The sequence below is a fragment of the Nyctereutes procyonoides genome, unplaced genomic scaffold (assembly GCF_905146905.1).
Source record: "Nyctereutes procyonoides isolate TBG_1078 unplaced genomic scaffold, NYPRO_anot_genome, whole genome shotgun sequence".
Taxonomy (NCBI): domain Eukaryota; kingdom Metazoa; phylum Chordata; class Mammalia; order Carnivora; family Canidae; genus Nyctereutes; species Nyctereutes procyonoides.
Genome location: NW_026575042.1, coordinates 6,855,914 through 6,880,569, shown reverse-complemented (window position 1 = coordinate 6,880,569; position 24,656 = coordinate 6,855,914). Strand labels below are relative to the sequence as shown.

The following is a 24,656-nucleotide window of genomic DNA, read 5'->3' as shown; positions in this document are numbered from 1 at the left end:
ATTCTAGGACTGTTGTGAGGATTCACTGAAACGGCATATATATCATTCAGAGTTCAATCAGAGAAGCAGAACTACTCTAAGTAATAGAGAAAACAAACCTTATTAGCACTGGATTCTGCAATTGCAGAAACTGGCAGAGGTATTTATGCTGGGCTGTTATCTCTTCTTTTAGCACTGAGGCTGTGGTAGCATTAACCAGGTTGCCAGTAAGATAAGAAAGCGAAGTGTGGTCATGAGTAAAGACAAACTGGAGGCCATAAAGATGAACTGGGACCCACCTGCAAACACCATGCTGCAGCTGACATGCATGGGAAGCTGATGCCTTCCCATAAGGTACCACACATGCACATAGGGAAACTGCAGGAGGAGACAGAGTAGGAGTTGGAGTAAGTGACAATGTCAATGTGCGCCAGCTGCAAAGTGCCTGTTGCCTTATCCTGACATTCAGAACATACAAATAGGGAGGCTGCTTTCTCTCTGCTTTTCAAGTCTCAAGCAGAATTTCTCCTGTGGCCTACCCTGACATGGAACCATTTAGGGAAGGGATTCTGGGAGATGTGGTTCCAGCTCAGCTATGTTGTTACAGAGCAAAGCCTACAAAGCCAATATAACATGTTCGAGAGTGGGCATATAGTAAATGATAATAAATATTATCTATTGGTGTGGTTGGTTCATAAAAGAGGAAGACGGTTTCTGAGAAAACCAGTAATGGGATGGAGGGTGGTGATCCCCAAGGGTCCACTGGAGGTGAATGTGTGAAGTGGAAGTGGTCACTGTGGGAGGTGGAAATCATCCTGCTTCTTCCTGTCACAGTTGCTGATACTGTCTTAAGCTGGTGGACTTCAGTCCTCTCACAACTACTCATCAGAGCACTCTTACCCTCTCTGTGCACAAAAGCCTTCTTTCTTAGCCCCTCTTGAGCTCTTCTTTCTTCCTAAGAAGAGACCTACCATAGCCACAGGAACTTAGCTCAAAATAGGAACTTCGGGTTTTCCGTGAAGGTGCCACAACCGCCCACCTTTGGAGTTCTGGCTTATCTGCTTGTGCTGACATCACTGACTCAGACTCTTTGCCCAATTAGGGCAGCCCCTGCCTCAACACTGCCTCTCCTCCATGTCTCCTACCTAACCCTCCCAGCCATATTAGGAGAATCGTAGGCTATTTTTTTTTCTAAGAAACCACAACCAGGCTCTTTGGGGATTCCCATGAATATTGGTCTTCATATATAAAGTAAAAGCATACATGAGGAGAGAAGAATCTATAACAAGCCCTCTGATTTATCCTTCCATGCCTCAGTTTATTTGTGTGGGAGATAAGGTTGTCAGCCACCTTCCTCAAAAGGATATTCTGAAGTTTCACATTGGAGACTTGACGTTTATTAACTAGGGTCATATGAAAGCTCTGATTTAATCTCTGGAAAAATGCTTTGAGTGTTTCAGACATGGGAACCATATAAGCATAAAGAATTTTGCCCATAGCTCTTGAAGGAGGCAGCGGTCAGTCAACAGGAGTGTGGGCCAATCTTTGGTGTGTTTTGCTTACAGTTGTGTCTGGACAAATTGAAGTGGAGAATTAGAGATCAGTATACACTACACTGGTTTATTAACTGTTAACTATTCATGTACTGAACGAAGACATTATGAAAATATTTGTCTTATAATAGAAGAGTGCCCTTTTAGTTAACAGGTTACAATTGGGCCACAACCTCTTATGAGGATAATACCACTCTTGGGGGATCATAGCCCAAACTGTGGAGCCTTCCATGTGCCAATCACTACACTATACTCTTTCATATAAATGTCTCCTTTCATCCCTTCAACAATTCCAAGTAGGTATTATTATTATCTCTGAGGATCAGAAAGATTAAGCATTGTCCACAAGCCAGGAAGGAACCAAATCAGACAACCAATTAGGTTGTCTATATTTAAAAAAAAAACAACTATGTTCTCTTATTCTATTATCAAACACTAATGGTTGTCTTCTAGGTCAACAGCTATATTATTAAACATTTAGTATTCATGTTCTTATGTGATGAAGTGGTAATACAAGTAAAGATAAAAACCTTTGAGGGACTATAGCTCATATATTTTAGAGCACAGAGTTGGATTAGCAGCACACCTAGACTTATAAAAGAACAAAAATGTTGTCACTATTTTTGCCCATTTATTAAATAGATTATACTTCTTGGAAGAAAGTTTGTGTTAATGGGAATTCTTGTGAAGGGGAGGCCAAATACATCCAGTTCTGGGAAGGAAGCTCCAAGGAACTGAAGCATATACATGTTAAAAAGAAACCAGAAGCATTATTAAAAAAATCCTACTTGTGCTATAAAATCATGTTTTTTTTTAAGACCATCTCATTTCTGTTGTTTTGTTGGGGGTATAATTTCTATTTTTACAAGAGTGAACCATCACGAAGAATCCCTCATTGTTTCTTGTCTGTGGTATGTTGGAAAGGTGACTTTCCACAAGTAGTCTGTTTGTAGTAATTACCCAGATCTTAAATGAGAAACCCAGTGAAAATCATGTTGTGTTCAGCTTGAAAGGAAGGCATTAATAAACAAATGAGCACACACCTCACTCACCTCAATAGTCAGCTGAGGAGCTGACATGGAGAAACTTTCAAGAAGTAAGTGCTAAAAAGATGACATAGAAACAGCGAAGAGAAATCTCAGTTGGCTTGGCCACATGGCACAAATTGAGAATGTATGAAGTGTCCTCCTAAGATGCTGAGGTTGGAATTGTGTCCTTTAGGGCCAGTGGCAGGCCACAGACCTGGAGGGGAGAAACCTCTGGAGCTGTTCTAATGTGTTGTTGTAAGTGGAGGCTTTCCTTGGTAACTAAATATTGTCTTTTTATTAGTATAATTTTAGCTGTCATTTAGATGTCTTTCTACAAGAGTAGGTGTTGTAAGAAAGAAGACCTCATGCCATTCTGAGCATTTGGATGTGCAAAATGAAGGAGAGAGTTGGAGCTCCTGGGGGCAAGGAGGGAGGAAGCAGAAGGAGAAGGGAAGATGGTAGGGGCGAGGAGACAGTGAGTTGATGGATTGTCATGGGCTGGGACTCCTCTCTGGGTCTCTTGCTGATCATTGTGTCAAGTATACGAATCTGAGCCCACATTTATGGGAGTGGATTTCTTATAAAAACTGGTAAGAAGACAGAGTTTAGCATCCAGCCTGAGGTGGTGCAGGAACAAAAAGAGCTTGCACGGGAATAGGAACAGGGAAGCACAGGGGGCCCAGGAGAACATAGGACTTTGGGAATTTCTGGAGATTGCGATGGAGGCTCAGTTATACACACACACAACAGGATGTCCAGGAATATTGAAGTTATAATGGAATTATATAGAGTATATATACCATATCTTCTTTATTCATTCATCTATCCATTGATGGACATTTAGGTCCTTTCATGTCTTAGCTGCTGTGAATAATGCTGCAGTGAACACGGGGGTACAGATATTTATCTGAGATTCTGTTTTCATTTTTCTTGGATATTTATACCCAAAAGTGGGATTGCTGGATCATGTGGTATTCTATTTTTAAGTTTTTGAGGAACTTCTATACTGTTTTCCAATGTGGCTGTACCAATTACATTCCCAGTAATGGAGGCTTTTAGACTTTTCTGGGCCATGTACTTGAGACTCCCAAGTAACACTCTTTAGATTTCAATGATTGAAAAGACCTCAGAGAGCACCTCTGTTTTGGAGACAAATTCAGTTTAAACAAAAAATCAGTTATTGATTGTTCACTATACGTAGAGAACCATATTGGGTGCAAGGAAAAGAAAGATTCAGCTGGACATTTCACATTGTGTGTTGCTGAAAGCATGAGAATAATCACTCCCTTCCCCTAGTTAGAGAGAGGGGCAAATAAACATCTAGTTTATAAAGCAGATGAGGTAGGAAGTCCTAGCAAGACATACAGAGACAGAGAGTGATCAATTAAACGGGTAGTAGGTTCAGGGAGGTTATCTTTACTTCATGCATGATGTATATTTATAAATACATTTCACTGAGTACTTATTGTATACCATAACCTGTGCTAAGATCTTTCTATTTAATTCTCTAAACAGTCTCATGAGATGGGCATTATTTAGTATTTATTTTGGAACTGAGGAAATGGGATGTAAGTTCACACAACTGGCAGGTGCTGAGCCAGACTGGAACATAGCTACTCTGAGTGCAAAGCCCATACCCGTCACTACCCTGCATGAGGCCTGGGACAATGTGTGGGAACATCTGGGAGAAAGGCTCACAATTTCTTTTTCTGGGTGCTAATGCAAGTCTTAGAGTTAATCTAAGACACAGACTTACTCAATACACTTTGCTTTTTAACATCACTCATAACTTGAGACTTGAAAATCATAAAATGCCAACAATTCCCATTCTTTCTCCTTATTTCCCTACAACCTCAGTTGTCTCTAAACCACAATGGAGGTGGGGTGCAGTAGACATACAAAGAGGGTGTTGTGGAGGCAGCCCTGTCAGCAAATGTTCTTTAAGCTGTTTCTCTGGAGGTGGTGACAGATCGGCAACATCACCCGCTTACCTTGTGACTAGGGCTGCAGTTGCATTCTCTGCCAAGGCACAGGACAAAACCTAAGTTCTAGTCCAGATCTTGAATTCGATCTCTATCTTGGTGGGCTATCCTGACTGATCCAACCTGCTATAGGCAGATGTCATGGTCATCTAGTGCTATGACCCAGATGTGGTAAGAGGTGGGATGGGGTGCTGGTCATAATGGACTGGGTTGGGGATGAGGCCATTAGTCCATGGTACCCTGAACTTATCACAAAGCAATACAGCCTAGCATTCTGCCCTCAAGGAAAGTAGAGTCTATCCACTGAAATAAACTTTATAAATTACCAGCAGTTGGGCAATCAGTGACAGATGCCAATCTAGTGGTTCAGGTCAGGGCTGTACAGTTTCAAGGAGACTGAGGTTGGTCTATAGCCATTGGAGAAGACTCCACTGTAGGAGCTGCACTTGCTTCTGTAGACTGGGGGAAGCCACTGGAGGGTTTTAAGCAGGGAAACAACATCAAAGTGATGAGTTAGGAAGACGATTCTGGCTTTGAGATTGACTCTGAAGAAGAACCACCACCAAAAAAGGCTTTGCAATGGTGGAGGAGTTGTGAGCACATGGTGGCAGCATGAGGCTGCCAAGCAGGCTAACTGAACTTGCTGGACTGCCATGGGTCCTTTGTCATTGCCCTATAGTGCTACAGACTCTGCCACTCAGGGACAGGCCTATCTCTTTTGTAGCCTGACCTCTCTCTTCTTCCTAAGAGTGTCTTCCCTTCCATTTCAGCTCTCCCAGTACCAATTCTGTTTCCATCCCAGCCCCTACAGAATATTGATACCACCCACATTTTATGATGTCTCATAAACCTCTTGAGTTTTTTCATCTGCCTGCCCCACCCCAATTGTGTTAGATTTTTCTTATTTTCCACAGTCCATTTTTGATTAGACATCTCCTTTCCTCCTGCTTTATAAATTACTTATTTCTGCATTCATGATTGGTCTGTCTTGAAATATAAAGTGCATTTAAAAAATAAATTACATCTCGGGGTGGAGCTCTCATCATTTAACCATCTTCTTATCATTTTACTGGAGTTCACCGCTGACTGCTCCTGTCACCTCCTTATCACACAAAGCAAGAGGTCACTGAGACAAAAATTCATGCTTTCCTCCTGGGAGAGCTAGAAGTTGAGAGGGGGAAAATCCTTTATATTCACCTCCTGAGGCTATGAGGTTTAGGAGATACAAGAGAGGTGTTATTTCCTTACGGAGGCTGGATTTTTTTTTTTCAGGAGGGACTGAGTCTTAGGTGGTAGTGGTGATGGAGACAGTGGAGGAGGAAAGGATTAAAGCCTGCTGCAAGAAGAGAGAGATCGGGGGGGGGGTCCCCTTCCAGAGGCCTGGTCAATGAGACTCTGCTTCATGTGTAAAAAATGAATAAGGAATAGCTTTGAAACCAACAAACTGAATCAAAGAACATATAACTGCTTAAATCTGTATCACAGCACAGTATAAATTAAATCTGAGAACGTGTGTGTGTGTGTGTGTGTGTGTGTGTGTGTTTACATGAACACATTCTTGGATGCATTCTTACTGGCCAAATGAAGGCTTCTTTCTTACTTTTCTCATCTCCAGAGGCTAGTTTGGTTTATTACTATCTAGGAAAGGAGATAGTAGCTTCCCACACTGATTGCATATTACTACCTTACTATTACATTTTCCCTATTCTCTTTGGTTGGCTTTTTCTGAGTTTTGGGAGTTCTTTCTTTGTTCCTAATCTGTGTTTGCAGACTCTAGTTCTCCTTGGCAATGTTCTTAACGAGCAACAGTGACATTCAGTTAGATTTCCCCCATCATCTCTTCACCTTCCCAAGTGGCAGCGTGATGCCATATGTTTCCTATTGGTGCAGAAACAAATGACTGCAAACTTAGTGGCTTAAACAATGCAAGTTATTATTTTGTATAGTGTGGACGTCAAAAGTCCTCCATGGATCTCATTGGAGTAGGGCCCAAGGGTTCTCTTCTAAAGTTCAAGGAGGCTCAGTGGGGGTCTAGTCTGCAGGCTTCAGGAGCAAAAGTAAAGCCCTGTAGCTATCAGAATCTACTCTTTCTATAATTTAAGTTAATATCAATCTGTTGTTACTTCAGCTCATTCCTGAGGGTCTCACACTCCTAGAGCTTGTAAAAAATTTCTTCCTTCTGTTAGCACAGATCTCCCTCACAGAGTTCTGGGAAATATAAACTGCAAAGCTCTGCTACTTTGCTAGTGAATTCTTTAGTGCCTGCTGCTGCTCCATCCCCATCCTATAGAGTGCCCTAACTGGAATCTCCTCTGCTTTCTGCTCCTCCCCTCCTGGCCAAATCCTGGCACACTCACTGTCCCAATACCCTCTGCACAGACTACATGATACTCCTCAAATGGCTGATCCTTTTGGGTACAAATAACATTTCATGGTCCCCAAAGCCCATAGGTTTCTTTATTTCCAGCACTGGCTCAAGAAGATTTGCCTTGCACTGCTTCCTTGCATTGAATTTTATGGTTTTTTAAAAATTTATTTATGATAGTTACAGAGAGAGAGAGAGAGAGAGAGAGAGAGAGAGAGAGAGATGCAGAGACATAGGCAGAGGGAGAAGCAGGCTCCATGCACCGGGAGCCCGACGTGGGATTCGATCCCGGTCTCCAGGATTGCGCCCCGGGCCAAAGGCAGGCGCCAAACCGCTGCGCCACCCAGGGATCCCGAATTTTATGGTTTTAATATTACAGTCTGTAAGAGTCACAGATTCTATAAAACTGATTTCTGAATACTTAAGATTTTAACTTTTTTTCCCTGTGACACAAAGAGGGAAAAGCAACGGTGAGTAGTTTCATGGTCTCTCTATAGCAGGAAGGCTCTTGTGAGGGTCATGATGTATAATAGGAATTTGGCCCAAATCACTGGATGTCTGTGATTAAAAAATATAACAACCCAGGGATCCCTGGGGAGCTCAATGGTTTAGCACCTGCCTTCTGCCCAGGGCATGATCCTGGAGTCCTGGGATCGAGTCCTGCATGAAGCCTGCTTCTCTCTCTGCCTGTGTCTCTGCCTCTCTCTCTTTCTGTGTGTCCCTCATGAATAAATAAATAAAGTCTTTAAAAAATAACAACCCCTTGTTCCCCTTGTTGTGAAGAAACCTCTATTGTGTTTCCATTTTGAATATCTTTTAAACTTTCTTATTCTCTGAATTATTTTTTCTAGGGTCCTAGACATCACCATGATTGATGTGGGATGGATGAGGTTTTACCTGTTGGCTCTCTATCCTTGGGGCATTTCTCTGGAGATGAGATAAAGAACCTAAATGCTCTTTGGAACAAGACATGGCATAGGTAAGTAAGCAGCCTCCTCCTTCTATCATCACACCATGAGCTCACCTTATCCCCTCCTCCTCACCAGCTCCTCTATCTCCGACCCAGTCTCCTACTAATACTGCTAATACTGCACACACACTCAACACTAGAGCCTGAAGGGAGCACCCTGTTGGAGACATACTAACAAGTCAAAAAGAACTGGCTCACTTTTACAAAATGTTGCATCACCTGAGAAAATTAGTAAAAGGAAATCTTGCAGCAGGAGAAGGAAGGCTTCCTTTTCCCCTGATAACAACGGCTCAGCCAATGAGAGGCAGTCATGATGATAGCCAGCCAATGAAAAGCCACTATACCTAGAACTCCCAGTTTCCTTCAATAGACTTTTTGTTTATAACAATCTCTCCAGCCCCCCTCCCCCATAAAAACCGCAGTCTTCTCCTTTGTTCAGGGGACTTGTCTATGCTTTTGATACAGTTTGCTTGTCTTGGATTGCAAATCTCAGCTGTTCCTGAATAAATCCATTTTTGATGGCAAAAAAACTGGTAGTTTCATTTTTTAAGGTTAACATAACTTATCTCCACAAAATATCCTCCCTTATAATCCATAAATTCTAGTGAAAATAAAGTGCATTAAGTGTTGGTATATTATAAAAGAGAGAGCTAAAAAGCAGCTTTACCGCTTTCAGCCTAAAATCGCCTTTTGGAAAGCCAGAACATTTTTGACATAGAGGTTTGAACTTTTGTCGACCCTGTTCCTAATGGAAGCCGCATAGTTCCAGCATATTCTTGTGGTTCACTGTTCGTTATTATAGTACTAACTACACATTTTCAGTATTACTTGTTTGAGGACAGTCATTCCCTGTAGACTCCAGTAAGTCTTTGTTGAGTTCACTACAAAAATGACAACCACCTAATGGCCAAAGAAACATCTCTACTTGAAACCAGCAGCTTGTGATTTACCATGTTTGGATTTAGACTCTTAGGTATGAATACATTTCGTCAGTGTATGATGTGATTTCCATCTGACCAGTCTTGTGGGTGGCACACACTGGACCTGTGATGAGGTCCTAACTCAACAGGGATTGCTGATTTCACTGTAATTTTTTTCCCTCAAAGCTCCCTGGTTTATCAGATTAAGGTTTTCCAAGATTATTTTTAGAACCTCTTCACTTAAAAATGGCTCCTTTACACTTTTCTCCAAGGAATTAAAGAGAATGTTTAGGTAAGAACTGACTTTCAGTGATTCATCCTAAATGTAAAAGGGGAAGCTGTGGTGAAGAGCATTTTCTCCCTCCAAGGGCTGGCACCAAACAGGCAATTGGAGGTCCTTGCAAGATGTCTTTTATTTCAATCCACTGTTGCTTGCTCTTGATTTCCTTGTCCTTAAGAGAGTGCATTAGTAATAATAAATGAGAAAAGAGATGACCTGAACACTTTAAGTGTTTATTTAGTAGATACATATTAAACTTTATATATTGCAGACATGACTTCTCTCTCTCTTTTTTTTTAACAGCATCCATTGGATATTTCTAAAGATCATTCATATATTAGAGCACAAAGTGCCAATTAATGCCTCAAAGCAGAAACCCTATGGATCATATTTTCTGACAACAATGCACAATGGTTCTAATCACATACACATACACACACACAACCATGAAATAAAAATCTAAGAGAAAAATCAAAACTGTAATTACAGAGTATTTAAGAATGAATGAAAATTGGAACACTTTCATATGGTCAAAGCTGAACTCAGAGGAAAAGCCATAACCTTGGAAGATTTTTTTTTACCGTATTAAAGAATGAAAGTAAATAAACTAAGCAAACACTTTTTAGGAAACTTGTTTAAAAGGAAAAGATAGACAAAGAAAAATATTGCCATGCATAAAACAGAGCCAGGTGTAACCTGAGAACCTGAATAAACAAGACCAGTGGAGGAAACCTAAAGATGATCCACCATTTTTCTTGGAAATAGGTATTGTACTTTTCCATGGTGTATTTCAGGATTTCAGCACATCCTGACTTCTGTGAAGACATGGAAGATGTTTGAAAGCTGTTTAAATTTGATAGTGAGATGATAAAAAGTCTGCTTTGTTTCCATTTTTAAAAAAGGAACTATAAAATAAGTTACTATTATCTTGTTAATGTTTTGAGGTACAGTTACATTCCTATTACCCAGGGGAAGATTGAGGACTATTTAAAACTCCTTACTGGAAGCTAAGAAAAAAAGCATGTTTGAGGGTCACAAACACCAGGTGTTCTACAAAACGCACAACAGAAAAGCAACTGAGCAAAATCTAAGAGACTGTTGCAGGATATCATTAAACCAGTCTTAATTTTTTTTGTCCGTGTTGTTTTTAAGGATTTTTGTTTTGTGTTAAAGCTGTGGGACACACCTGCTCACAGTTTCCTGGGGAGGATATTTTGGGTGATGCTGAACTAACTTTCTTTTATTCCCAGATTTATACCAGCCTATGCCCTGCTGGGCAGTATTTGCTAAAGCTATTAGAGCATAAGAAGCTACTCTCCTTCCTGAGCTTTTCACCCTTTAGTGACGCAGCTCACTTTCTCCAATTCCCTACTGATTTCAGAGTAGATTGTCTTTCAGCCTCCATTTTTATGATGATTATGCTCTTTCGTCCTTTTCAATATTTCATGGATATCTTAAAGAGATGTAGGAAGAGAGAGGGTATTAGATGGGCCAATATTATATGAGAATTCTCTACCACAGCATATTCCAAACTATGTGCCTTGGAATATTCTATTTGATCCTAACAGTTGTTCCATGAGTCTAAATCCCCTTTTATAGATTTACTGTGAAAATTGGGAAATTAAAGGCTCTGGGAAGTCCTGAGTGATGAAGCTTGGTTTATTTTATATAAATATAAGCTATTTGAGCACCCAACACTTTTTTACAGCTGCCTGGGCCTGGTTCTCGGCTAGGGTCAACCAGTAGATATCCTTCCTTTCAGTGACCTGGACCAGGCTTTTGGACCTCCATGCTGCTTTTTACCTTTCTATTTGCATGTACTGTGACCTTCCCACTGATTTTACTTTTCTCCCTTTAATAGCAAAGAACACTAACTCTCATAAGCACTTGCCATGTAGCATTTCATTGGTTGCTTTAAATATGTAACCCAGATACTGGACTCTTCTTCTTGATGGGACTGCATGTGTGTATTTGGTGTGTAGAGGTGAGGAAGAAGGTCGTCTGTGAAATCAACCCTACTAGTAGTCAGTTGGACATTTACACATGGGTTCTCTTTGCAGCCCATGGCTCACACTAAAGGTGTCTCAGCTCTCTGCTAGTGATGGGGTAAAAAAATTTTATTCTTTGCCTCCTGAAGCCCTGAGAAAGTTTTAATCAGTTATTCACTTCAAAGATAGAATCCAAGTCCTATAGCACTGGTGGTGGAGTATAGGGCACAGCATCCCTGTTTCATTTAGATATTCACCCTTGCTTAGCTGCAGGCAGGGGTACAAGGCTATTCTCTCACATGATGAAGAATATCCCCTCAGACCCCCTTTCTCTTCATATTAGCATTTCCTCTCTGCCTCTGCCCCCTCTCCAGAATCTGTCTCCTGAGGCCTTCATCTCACCTCCATTCCAAAACTGTGGCTCTTCTCCCAGCCATTTTTTTGAATCTTGGAAGCCTTCAAGACTTAGGTAGGTTACAACTGTCCTTGTTCTTGCCATTTCTGCAGATAGGCAGGAAGAAAATAAATGCTATGGCTTCTAAAGTCTCTCTCTCTCTCTCTCTCTCTCTCTCTCTCTGTGTGTGTGTGTGTGTGTGAATATCTGTGGAAATCCGTGCTGAGAACAACTGTCTTTCTCTGATTATCTATCTGCATGACTCCAGATATTTAAGGAACAGTAGGTATCTTGCACTAAGAGGGTAAAACCTTTTGGGCCTCATTGTGCAGAATGAGTGTATTTTCTCCTTTCTAACATTGGCTCAAATTACAAAGTCCCTGTTCCAGATACCTATTTCTGTATAACAAATCACTCCAAAACTTAGTGACTTAAAAACCATCAAGCCATATTTATTTTGCTCATAAAGCTATCACTCGGGCAGGCCCAACAGGGATGACTGCTGTTCTGTGATATTCAAGATCTCAGCTGCAGAAACACGTGTTCTCTCCACTGGGCCTCTCCCCCATGGTGGCCTCAGAGTGATAAACTTACATTGTGGCTCAGGTTCCAAGGGTGGGTGTTGCCAGGGAGAAAGGCAGAAGCTGCAAGGACTTTTTTGGCCTAGCCTCAGATGTCATGCAGTATCTCTTCTGCTGTATTCTCTTGAATAATAATAATAATAATAGTAATAATAATACCAGTCCTGATTCAATATGGGAGTGGGCTACACAAAGGCAAGAGTATTGGGATGCAGGGATCATGGGAGGACCACCTTGGAGGGCTGGCTACTATAGCGTTCCTCTGTTTAGCTTCCAAAGGCAAGCTGATTATTTAATATAAGTTAAATTATCCTAGACTATGCCATCACTGTACCCAAAAGTTTCAGCGGACACTCCACCAGAAAGAAGAGATCAGGACACATGTTTTCTATGCTCCTTCCAGCCACTGTGTTGCCTTTATTCAATGGAATATTGAATTAGAGGCAGAGAGTGTTTGTACTCTGGTATTCCATTTTAGAGAATATAAGTCATATTATCCACTCTGGCTCTCAGAGAATCCATATTGACTCTGTACACTCAGTTTTGTATCAGAGAGGGAGGAAATTCTGGATGCTGGGTTTCAAATGACAGTAAGGCATCTGAACTACTGTGAAACCAGCAGCCCTCCCATCTCAGCTCCCAACATCATGCTGAGCAGTAACAAAAGAAATAAATGGAGACTAATGATACTAGGGTTTGGGAAATAATGCTTACCTGCACAAGATGCGCCCACTTAAGTCTTTTAAAAAGCAATTGTTCTAATGCTTTTATTGGTCTGTAACAAAATAAATCAAGCTGACATTGATTCCAAGGTCATTGTGGATTGAAGTTTAACCATATTAATGACTAAGTAATTGGATGCAAGTTTGAATGCTAGGAGGAGCTTGCGGAAGAAGGCATCACAGTATATTGAATGCTTGTAAACATTAGTACAAGTACAGAGTAAGAGAGACTCCCCTACTTGATGCTAAATAGGACCCAAGTTCCTCTACTTTCTGAGGGATGAAGCACTAAAGATTCTTCTCCATTTTACATCTGCGAGGATATGATATACTGCCCTAAAGAAGAATGGATTCTGATTTGGCTACCTTTCTCCTAAGATGCTATTGGTTCTCTCCTCCATGTTTCTGGTTCTCTGCAAGGTGCACTTGGCCTCCAAAAGGGGGTCCTTTAGGATCGCATGAGGGAAAATGCTGCCCCTAGTATAGAGGACGTAAAATGAAATGGGGCTTATCACTGAGACTTTTTGCCCCATTTTCTACCCCAGGTTCATCTGTACAGGAAAATGCTTTCATAACCAAAGGTGCTGCATAATCTTCAACAAATAGGGCTCTTCACCCTTACCTTACTCCCATGTCACCCTCTGTATCTGTGCCTCATGCCCTTCTCTATCACTTCTGTTGGTAACTAGAGCAGCAGCAGGGACTGCTTATTGGCCACCTTTGGGCAGATCGGGTCTTAGCGGCTGGTGCCACCAGCTCAGCCCTCACATCTTACGGGCAACTCCAGGACTCACTTGGAGGACAGAAGAGACAGCACAATCACAAAGTGAGGGGGACAGAGGGGAGGGGAGACCTAGCATATTGGGGGCTGGGAAGCAGGACTTCCTGATGTTCTGCAGAGAGACAGCAAATGTGATGATGCTAATGGGCCAGTACTGGGGACACAGGTCTGGAACCAGAATCACACTTGGCTGTGGGGATCTGAGCCTCATATTGGACCCACACCACAAGCTGGAGCCCACTCCAGTAGGCTAACTTACATCACATGGAAGGGGATGAGGTGAGTCCTCGGGGACCACTGTGGCTACCACCCCGCCGCTGCCGCCCCCTGCATAGCACTTAGCTCTCTCAGCCCCAGCCCCACCCCCACCTTGGGCAGCCCAGCAATGCTGTGAGATGGGCCCTCTGTCTTGTGGCTGGTACTCCAGTCTCAGATCCATGAGTCTTGTTTCACTGTTTCCCGGGTGGTGGGTCAGTGCGGCAGCTCCTCTGCGTGGACACAGTGTGAGATGAGGCATCGCAGCGGAGCCCGGCCACTGCAAAAGCAGGAGGGGCCAGCAATCAGATGTTTTCTAGGACATCCAGGGGGACAAGGCCTCTCTTCTTTCCACTGAGGACTCTGATAAAGCCATCCTGCTCTTCTTCAGAAGTCACACAGATCTGAATGCCAAGGAAGAAAACATGAGTGTCAATGGGGAGGAAGAAATTAGGAGCTGCTTGAATCACTGTGGACTGAGGCCAGGAGCACCAACTTGGAAAAAGAAGAGCAGTTTTGGGGGTGGTGGAGAGACTGGCTGTCTAAGAAAAAGGTTGAATAAATATTAGGGAGAATCTGAGTTCGGAACTAGGCCCAGGTGCTGAATGTCTTGTGAGATTCAGTTTTGTGAATGAAGATCAATAAAATGTGATTAATCATATTGTGTCCCCCTGAAGAGTCCCTTTGAGGACAGAATGATATAATACTTACCATAGAACCTAGCATGTGGCACCAATGAGTCCTCAATACATATGTAAAGATCCAGGTGAACAGCTACCATTCGGCAGGCTCCTTTCATGTCCTTGAAGTTTATACATGGAAGTCAAAGGAAGCTATTCATTCCTGGCCCCTAGCAAAGCAAACAGATGCTAACATCTCTCCTAGCCCAACGTGCTGGACTTAACCAGTAGGTGGGTAAAATCTATCTGGATATCCTTGTCCCTTATCACTGCTACTCAGCCCTTGCAGGGCATGAAGGGTAGATGTGATCAGATGGACATAATAGGTTTTTGAAAATAGTTGCCACTGTGTTGTTTTATCTGCTTGACCTGCTTCCATGGGTGGTAGTTATGTCTTAGACATAACTGTTTCTCTAGAAACAGAGCCTGAGACATGAATCCTTGTGAAGTCACTTGTTGTGGGTGTGCTCTTGGGAAGTGGGATCTGAGGGAAACATGGCAGACAGGGGGAAGGAGCTGAACAAGGGTGAGTTCTTAGGTGGAGATGAGTCTCAGCCTGATCCCACAGGAAGCTCTGAAGCATGAAGTGCACCACAGAGTAGTCCCACTGTGAGGCAAGGGTTCTGGCCTTTTGGGCCCCATGTCAGTCATTGGCCACTGGCCGGCCTCGGGTGTGAGAGGTATAACCTCTCAGGTGAGGCAGCTCTCAGTCAGTGAAAGGGCATTGCCTAGATAAGGGGCAGCTGTGGGCTGTTAGCAGCCACAGCAGCTAGGAGATGGGTACACCCACACAGTGAAGGGAATGTGGGCAGGGCATTAACAGAAACCATTTTACGTGGATACTTAAAAGGATACTTAAAGAGCTTTATTTGTGACTCCTGGGGTTTGAGACATAGGATATACTGGATTCTGGTTCATGTTTCAGAAATTCACCGTGTGAGAAACTTGATTGGAAACAGGCTCAGACAGGGAAATAAAAAGGAGGTAATTTGTAAGAACAGAAGATGCGTTGACTATTTCCTAAAGGTCAGAGGTGAGTTGTAAGAAGGAAATAGCCCTTAGGCCAGGTTAGATCCCGCTAGTGCCTCACAGGTAAGGGGACCACCAAAGGAAAGATGAACCATCTGATTTTCAAAAGCTAAGACCTATCATTGCCATGCCACAAACGCAACAGACAAGAGACCCCAGCGATGTGCAGGGTGATATGTCCTAAAAGAACCCATAAAAATGCCTTGAGAGCAGGATTTACCTTTAAAACCTGCAAAGACTGAGTTTTCTTCCTTATTGAAATATGCCCCAAATTCAACAACTCTATTAGTCCAACTAATCTGCATCAATGAGAACCTTTACATTTGCTCCCTCGTGCTTATTTATTATTCTATTATTTTTGTATATTTTTCATTGGAGTTCGATTTGCCAACATATAGCATAATACCCAGTGATAATCCCGTCAAGTGCCCCCCTCAGTGCCCGTCACCCAGTCACCCCCACCCCCCGCCCACCTATCTTTCCAATACCCCTTGTACGTTTCCCAGAGTTAGGGGTCTCTCATGTTCTGTCTCCTTCACTGATATTTCCCACTCATCTTCTCTCCTTTCCCCTTTATTCCCTTTCACTATTTTTTATATTCCCCAAATCAATGAGAACATATAATGTTTGTCCTTCTCCGATTGACTTACTTCACTCAGCGTAATACCCTCCAGGTCGATCCACATCGAAGCAAATGGTGGGTATTTGTCATTTCTAATGGCTGAGTAATATTCCATTGTATACATAGACCACATCTTCTTTATCCATTCATCTTTCGATGGACACCGAGGCTCCTTCCACAGTTTGGCTATTGTGGACATTGCTGCTAGAAACATCGGGGTGCAGGTGTCCCGGCATTTCATTGTATCTGTATCTTTGGGATAAATCCCCAGCAGTGCAATTGCTGGGTCTATTTTTAACTCATAGTTTTCCAGAGTGGCTGCACCAGTTCACATTCCCACCAACAGTGCAAAAGGGTTGACCTTTCTCCACATCCTCTCCAATATTGGCTGTTTCTTGCCTTGTTAATTTTCCCCATTCTCACTGGTGTGAGGTGGTATCTCATTGTGGTTTTGATTTGTATTTCCCTGAAGGCAAGTGATGCGGAGCATTTCCTCATGTGCTTGTTGGTCATGTGTAGGTCCTCTTTGGTAAAATCTCTGTTCATGTCTTTTGCCCATATCATGATTGGATCGTTTGTTTCTTTGCTGTTGAGTTTAATAAGTTCTTTATAGATCTCGGATACTAGCCCTTTATCTGATGTGTCATTTGCAAATATCTTCTCCCATTCTGTAGGTTGTCTTTTAGTTTTGTTGACTGTTTCTTTTGCTGTGCAGAAGCTTTTTATTTTAAGTCCCAGTAGTTCATTTTTGCTTTTGTTTCCCTTGCCATCATGGATGTATTTTGCAAGAAGTTGCTGTGGCCAAGTTCGGAAAGGGTGTTGCCTGTGTTCTCCTCTAGGATTTTGATGGATTCTTGTCTCACATTTAGATCTTTCATCCATTTTGAGTTTATCTTTGTGTATGGTACAAGAGAGTGGTCTAGTTTAATTCTTCTGCATGTGGCTGTCCAGTTTTTCCAGCACCATTTACTGAAGAGACTGTCCTTTTCGCAGTGGATAGTGTTTCCTGCTTTGTCGAATATTAGTTGACCATAGAGTTGAGGGCCCATTTCTGGGTTCCCTGTTCTGTTCCCTTGATCTATGTGTCTGTTTTTGTGCCAGTACCACACTGTCTTGATGATCACAGATTTGTAGTACGACTTGAAATCTGGCATTGTGATGCCCCCGGCTCTGGTTTTCGTTTTCAATATTCCCCTGGCTATTCGGGGTCTTTTCTGATTCCACACAAATCTTAAGATGATTTGTTCCAACTCTCTGGAGTTGGAATTTTAGTTGTATTTTGATAGGGATTGCATTAAACATGCAAATTGCCTGGTAGCATTGACATTTTCACAATATTAATTAATTACTTCTCCATCCATGAGCATGGAATATTTTTCCATCTCTTTGTGTCTTCCTCAATTTCTTTCAGAAGTGTTCTGTAGTTTTTAGGGTATAGATCCTTTACTCTTTGGTTAGGTTTATTCCTAGGTATCTTGTGCTTTTGGATGCAATTGTAAATGGAATTGACTCCTTAATTTCTCTTTTTTCAGTTTCATTGTTAGTGTATAGAAATGCCACTGATGTCTGGGCATTGATTTTGTATCCTGCCACACGGCTAAATTGCTGTATGAGCTCTAGCAATCTTGGGGTGGAGTCTTTTGGGGTTTCTTTTTTTTAAATTTTTTTATTTATTTATGATAGTCACACACACACACACACACACACAGAGAGAGAGAGAGAGAGAGAGAGAGAGAGAGAGAGAGAGGCAGACACACAGGCAGAGGGAGAAGCAGGCTCCGTGCACCGGGAGCCCGACGTGGGATTCGATCCCGGGTCCCCAGGATCGCGCCCTGGGCCAAAGGCAGGTGCCAAACAGCTGCGCCACCCAGGGATCCCTCTTTTGGGGTTTCTATGTACAGTATCATGTCATCTGCAAAGAGGAAGAGTTTGACTTCTTCTTTGCCAATTTGTATTCCTTTTGTTTCTTTTTGTTGCCTGATTGCTGAGGCTAGGACTTCTAGTACCATGTTGAATAGCAGTGGTGAGAGTGGACATCCCTGTCACGTTCCTGATTTTAGGGGAAAGGCTCCCAGTGTTTCCCCATTGAGAATGATATTTGCTGTGGGCTTTTGGTAGATGGCTTTTAAGACGCTGAGGAATGCTCCCTCTATCCCTAAACTCTGAAGAGTTTTGATCAGGAATGGATGCTTTATTTTGTCAAATGCTTTCTCTGCATCTATTGAGAGGATCATATGGTTCTTGTTTTTTCTCTTGTTGATATGCTCTATCACGTTGATTGCTTTACAAGTGTTGAACCAGCCTTGTGTCACTGGAATAAATCCCACTTGCCCCTGGTGAATCATCTTCTTAATGTACTGTTGGATCCTATTGGCTAGTATCTTGTTGAGAATTTTTTCATCCATGTTCATCAGGGATATTGGTCTATAATTCTCCTTTTTGGTGGGGTGTTTGTCTGGTTTTGGAATTAAGGTGATGCTGACCTCATAGAACGAGTTTGGAAGTATTCCATCCCTATCTTTCAGAACAGCTTTAGTAGAATAGGTATGGTTTCTTCTTTAAACATTTGCTAGAATTCCCCTGGGAAGCCATCTGACCCTGGACTTCTGCGTCTTGGGAGGTTTTTGATGACTGCTTCAATTTCCTCCCTGGTTATTGGCCTGATCAGGTTTTCTATTTCTTCCTGTTCCAGCCTTGGTAGTTTGTGGTTTTCCAGAAACGTGTCCATTTCTTCTAGTTTCCCTAATTTGTTGGTGTATAGCTGCTCATAATATGCTTTTAAAATAATTTGTATTTCCTTGGTATTGTTTGTGATCTCTCCTTTTTCATTCGTGATTTTATTAATTTGAGTCTTTTTTCTTTTTAATAAGGCTGGTTAATGGTTTATCTATTATTAATTCTTTCAAAGAACTAACTCCTGTTTTTTTTTTTTTTTATCTGTTCCACAGTTCCGATCTTCATTTCATTGAGTTCTGCTCGAATCTTTATTAACTCTCGTCTTCTGCTGGATGTAGGTTTTAATTTGCTGTTCTCTCTCTAGTTCCTTTAGGTGCAAGGTTAGCTTTTGTATTTGAGTTCTTTCCAGTTTTTGAGGGATGCTTATATTGCGATGTATTTCCTTCTCAGGACTGCTTTTGCTGTATCCCAAAGATTTTGAGCGGTTGTATCTTCATTCTCATTAGTTTCCATGAATCTTTTTTAATGCTTCTCTAATTTCCTGGTTGACCCTTCCATCTTTTAGCAGGATGCTCTTTAACCTCCACGTATTTGAGTTTCATCCAAATTTCTTCTTGTGATTGAGTTCCAGTTTCAAAGCATTATGGTCTGAAAATATGCAGGGGACAATCCCAATCTTTTGGTTTCAGTTGAGACCTGATTTGTGATCCAGTATGCGGTCTATTCTGGAGAAAGTTCCATGTGCACTTGAGAAGAATGTGTATTCAGTTGCATTTGGATGTAAAGTTCTGTAGATATCTGTGAAATCCATCTGGTCCAATGTATCATTTAAAGCTCTTGTTTCTTTGGAGATGTTGTGCTTAGATTATCTGTCATTTACGGAAAGCACCGTGTTGAAGTCTCCCAGTATTAGTGTATTATTATCTAAGTATGACTTAGCTTTGGTTATTAATTGATTGATATACTTGGTAGCTCCCACATGAGGGGCATAAATATTCATGATTTTTAGGTCCTCTTGTTGGCTAGATCCTTTAAGTATGATATCGTGTCCCTCTTCATCTCTTACTGTAGTCTTTGGGATAAACTTTAATTTATCTGATATGAGGATTGCTATCCCTGCTTTCTTTTGAGGACGATCTGAATGGTAAATGGTTCTCCAACCTTTCATTTTCAGGCTATAGGTGTCCTTAGGTCTAAAATGAGTCTCTTGTAGACAGCAAATAGATGGGTCTTGCTTTTTTATCCAGTATGAAACCCTGTGTCTTTTGATGGGATCTTTAAGTCCATTGACGTTCAGAGTTACTATTGAAAGATAGGAATTTAGTGTCATTGTAATACCTATTCAGTCCCTGTTTTTGTGGATTATTTCTTTGGGCATCCTGTTTCATGTGCAGTATCCCCCTTAATATTTCTTGCAGAGCTGGTTTGTTGGTCACACATTCTTTCAATTTCTGCCTATCTTGGAAGTTCTTTATCTCTCTTTCTATTCTGAATGAGAGCCTTGCTGGATAAAGTATTCTTGGCTCATGTTCTTCTTATTTAGGACCCTGAATATATCCTGCAAGCCCTTTCTGGCCTGCCAGGTCTCTGTAGAGAGGTCTGCTGCTAATCTAATATTTCTCCCCATAGAAGTTAGGGATCTCTTGTCTCTTGCTGCTTTAAGGGTTTTCACTTTATCTTTGGAATTTGCAAGTTTCACTATGAAATGTCGGGGTGTTGAACGGTTTTTATTGATTTTAGGGGGGGACCTCTCTATCTTCTGGATCTGAATGCCTGTTTTCCTCCCCAAATTCTCAGCTACTAGTTGTTCAAATATGCTTCCTGGTCCTCTGTCCCTCTCTCTGCCCTCTGGAACCCTAATTAAACATAGATTTTTCCTTCCGATGCTGTCATTTATTTCCCTTAATCTTTCCTCATGGTCTTTTAATTGTTCTTTTTTTTTCTTTATCCTCAGCTTCCTTCCTTGCCATGAACTTGCCTTCTATGTCACTCACTCTTTCTTCTACCTCATTAACCCTCATTGTTAGGACCTCCAGTTTTGATTGCATCTCATTTAATTGATTTTTAATTTTGTCCTGATTAGATCTAAATTCTGCAGTCATGAAGTCTCTTGAATCCTTTATGCTTTTTTTCCAGAGCCACCAGTAACTTTATAATTGTGCTTCTGAATTGGCTTTCTGACATTGAATTGTAATCCAAATTCTGTAACTCTGTGGGAGAGAGGACTGTTTCTGATTCTTTCTTTTGTGGTGAGTTCTTTCTAGTCATTTTGCTCAGTTCAGAGTGGCTAAAAACGAGTTGTACTTGTTAGAAGTGCAAACTCTTCTCTCCGTAGCGTTCCAGATGTTCTCTATTTAAATCTCAGGTTGAATCCATAGGTTTTCAGGATGACTTGAAAGTTATTTAGTTAAGTTGGTGGGACAGGTGACTTGGGTACCCTACTCCACCATCTTGCCCCTGCCGCCCTCGTGCTTATTTTAGATGCTTATTTTAAAAATGTCCAATTAAAATATTTAAATAATGAATCTGAATACAATTTACTGACATATACACAAAGATGTTGTATCAAACTAATGTCAAATACAGAGAACAGTGGGCAAGAAATCAAAATGTAAATTCTGGCCAGAGCTCAGATCCCAACAGTATTATCCCAAGGCATAAAACAAACAAAAAAGTGATTGCAGTTTGGGTCTTCATTAGTTTTTTGAGTCATTTTCAGAGTTTTCCTCATTTACATTAACAGTAAATTTCAGTGTCTCTCAAGCAAAAACCCAGTGACAGTTTAGGTGTGTGTCCACATATGCTCCAAATCTTTATTTCCCCCTTTTCTCTCTCAAGATTTCAGTGTAGAAAAGAAACAGTATTTGATAGAAGCAATGGAAGAATTGTTTGAATGTGTTTCAAAAATAGGAGGCCAAGATGCACAAATGTTCATCCTTTGTTGAGTGTACTGACTTATTCTGCACCTCCTACTTAGCATCCTTGTAGTGATCTGATTTGGGGAGACCTTTCAAAGGATGAGGAGTTCTGTACCCACCATACACTGCTTGGACAGTTTTGAGAGCAGATAATGGGTAAACAGATGAGGAAGCTAAATAAAGTTGAAAATGATGAATACAAATGGTTGAAAATAGGCTTCAGCAGCTTGTACACTTCTCAGAAATGAAGGGTCTAGGATTTAAAATTCTGATGGTGCAAATGCATAGCTCAGCCAGGCTTGAAAACATGCCATTTTAGGAAGTAATAGCTGGGTTGGAAACATTTCCTTTCATTTTGAGGTGGAATGAAGAGATGAGAGCAGAAGATTATGAGTAGAGAGGTAAGGGGGAACCAGAGGAACTCTGCTTTGGAGGGTCATGAATAGGATGACCAACTTGTCTTGGTTTGCCCAGGATTTTCTCAGTCTTTGCCCTGCAAGTCTCACATCTCAGGAAATTCCTCAGTCCCAGACAAAGAGGGCAGATGATTATCCCAGCAAATGTTTTACTGGCCAGGCCACAAGAGAGATACCTGCAGTGTCTGAGGTCCCTTAATTCCCCACTGTCTGTTCCCATTTATTCATTCATTCACCAAGTTTTTACTGAGTGCCTCCTATGTGCTAGCTACCACTCCAAAAGCTGGATTAGTTTCCTATGGCTGCTGTAACAAATTACCACCAATTTGGTGGCTTAAAACAGCGCAAGGTTGTTATCTTGCAGTTTGGGAGATCAGAAGTCCTCAAATCAAGGTGAAAACTGGGATGCATTTCTTCTCAAGGCTCTAAGAGAATCTGTTTCCTTGACTTCAGCTTCCAAGAGGCATTCCTGGCTCTGGCTCCTTCCTCTATCTGCAAGCCTGCAGTGTAGCATCTTAAAATCTTTTTTTCTCTGACCTCAGCTTCTATCCTCAGATCTCCTTCTTTGACTCTGGTCCTCCTGTTTTCCTGTTCTAAGGGCCTGTGATGACACTAGGCTCGTGTGGATAATCAAGAATAAATTCCCATCTCAAAATCTGTAACTTCATCACATCTGCAGAGTCCTTCTTGCCATGTGAGGTAACATATTCAGTTTTGGCAATTAAGACATGAGGCTATTGTTCTGCTTACAACAAGGTAAGGATCAAAACTATTACTATCAAACATTAAAAATATTGTAGGAAATATGTGCCTATGTCTGAAAGTTATTCTTTCATTGGATGAAATTGGATGCTATAGGCTGAAGGAAAACTCAACCTTGATGTTTTAAGGAGAGAATCTCTAGGTGGAGAGGATGTAATGAAAGACAAAGAAAATGTACTGTGGGGAGAAGTGGGATGGTTGAGAAGAAAACACTACAGGCAATACACATTAAGTTCAGTCTCTGTTAGAAGCAGTGAAAGACTGGATTGGAACTTCAGAATATTAAAGGAAGTGGGGCACTATTTGAAAATGTTCTCTCAGGAGGAAGTAGAGAGTGATGAAGTGGAAAGCAATCAAGAAGTTAAAACTAGGGATGCCTGGGTTGCTCGGAGGTTGAGCATCTGCCTTTGGCTCAGGTTGTGATCTCCGGGTCCGGGATTGAGTCCCACATCAGACCCCCCAGTAGGGAGCCTGCCTCTCCCTCTGTCTATGTCTCTGCTTCTTTCTGTCTCTCTCATGAATAAATAAATAAAATCTTAAGAAAAAGAAGTTAAAACTATAGAGAAAATATGGCAAAATAGAGATGACCCAATCAAAGAATTAAGTTCCCAAAGGAAGAAGCATTAAGATCAAAAGGCAAATGATAAACAGGAAATTTTGGCCACATATAGTAGATCAGATGTAAATATTTTTAAAAGATAGAGAACTTTTTCAGCAGTGTAAGAAAATAGGCAAAGTACATAAACATAAAGGACATACCAATGCCTGATAAAACTTCAGCCTCCTTAACCATTCAGGAAATTCAGTTTAATATGAATTGTTATCACGCTATTAAAATGACAGACATCAATGATAGTAATATTCAATTATTGAAAGGATGTGGGGGTCACCCGAGTATTCTCACAAATAGCTTATATGGATAGAAATTGGCACAATCTTTTTGGAAGCAGTTTGGTCATATGTATCAAGAACTATGAAAATCTTATCTGTTTGTCTATAAATTCTAAAGTATATCCTAAGGAAGTATATCCAGAGTGATGAAGAAAGATTTTGGTTTAAATATATTCATTGCAATTATCAATAATAGTTGGAAAAATTAAAATGAAATATCCAACAGCAGAAGAAGATTGAAGCACATTCTTATATATCTAGATTAGAGGTTGACAAACTTTTTCTGAAAAGGACCAAATAGTAAATATTTTAGGCTTTGAAGGCCATATGGTCTTTGTTGCAACCACTCAACTCAGCTGTTCTAGTGTGAAAGCAGTGTCAGATGATAGACATATGAATGAATATAGCTCTGTTCCAATAAACTCTGTTTTAAAAACAGGGCCAGATTTGACTATAGGTCAATAGGCCACACTTTGCCAAACCCTGATGTATGCAATAAAATGTTACAGAACTGTTAGAAACTGTTTTGAGAAACATTTAGTGACTAAGTTAAAAAAAAACCCCACAAACTTAGAACACTAAAATATTAATTAGAAGAAAAGTTTGGTAGAACATATGCCAAATTGTTTATGTTAATAATATCTCGATGCTTCAATTACCTGCTATCTTTATTTTCTTCTTTATACTTGGTTGTATTTTACAGATTTTCTCCACAATAAATGCATTTTAGTTTTGTAATCTAAAAATAATTTGCCTATTTTTCCTTAAAGCTTTGACATAACACAAAGAATCAATAAAAATAGTTCTCCTGGGATAGCAGAACTATGGATGAATTTAAAGAAATACTTTTGTGGTATTTAAAGT

The 24,656-nt window shown here is 41.0% G+C and overlaps 1 protein-coding gene across 4 annotated transcripts in view; it reads right to left on the bottom strand.

The window, feature by feature from the left end:
* Positions 1-9,349: 9,349 nt before the first annotated feature.
* Positions 9,350-24,656, bottom strand: part of STAC (SH3 and cysteine rich domain) — a 152,134-nt gene continuing 136,827 nt past the window's right edge. For all 4 annotated transcript variants that reach the window (XM_055321714.1, XM_055321715.1, XM_055321718.1 and 1 more), the window contains one exon: positions 9,350-14,202. In XM_055321714.1, coding sequence (XP_055177689.1) covers positions 14,104-14,202 — 99 coding nt within the window. In that variant the 3' untranslated portion in view covers positions 9,350-14,103. The remainder of the gene's footprint in view (positions 14,203-24,656) is intronic.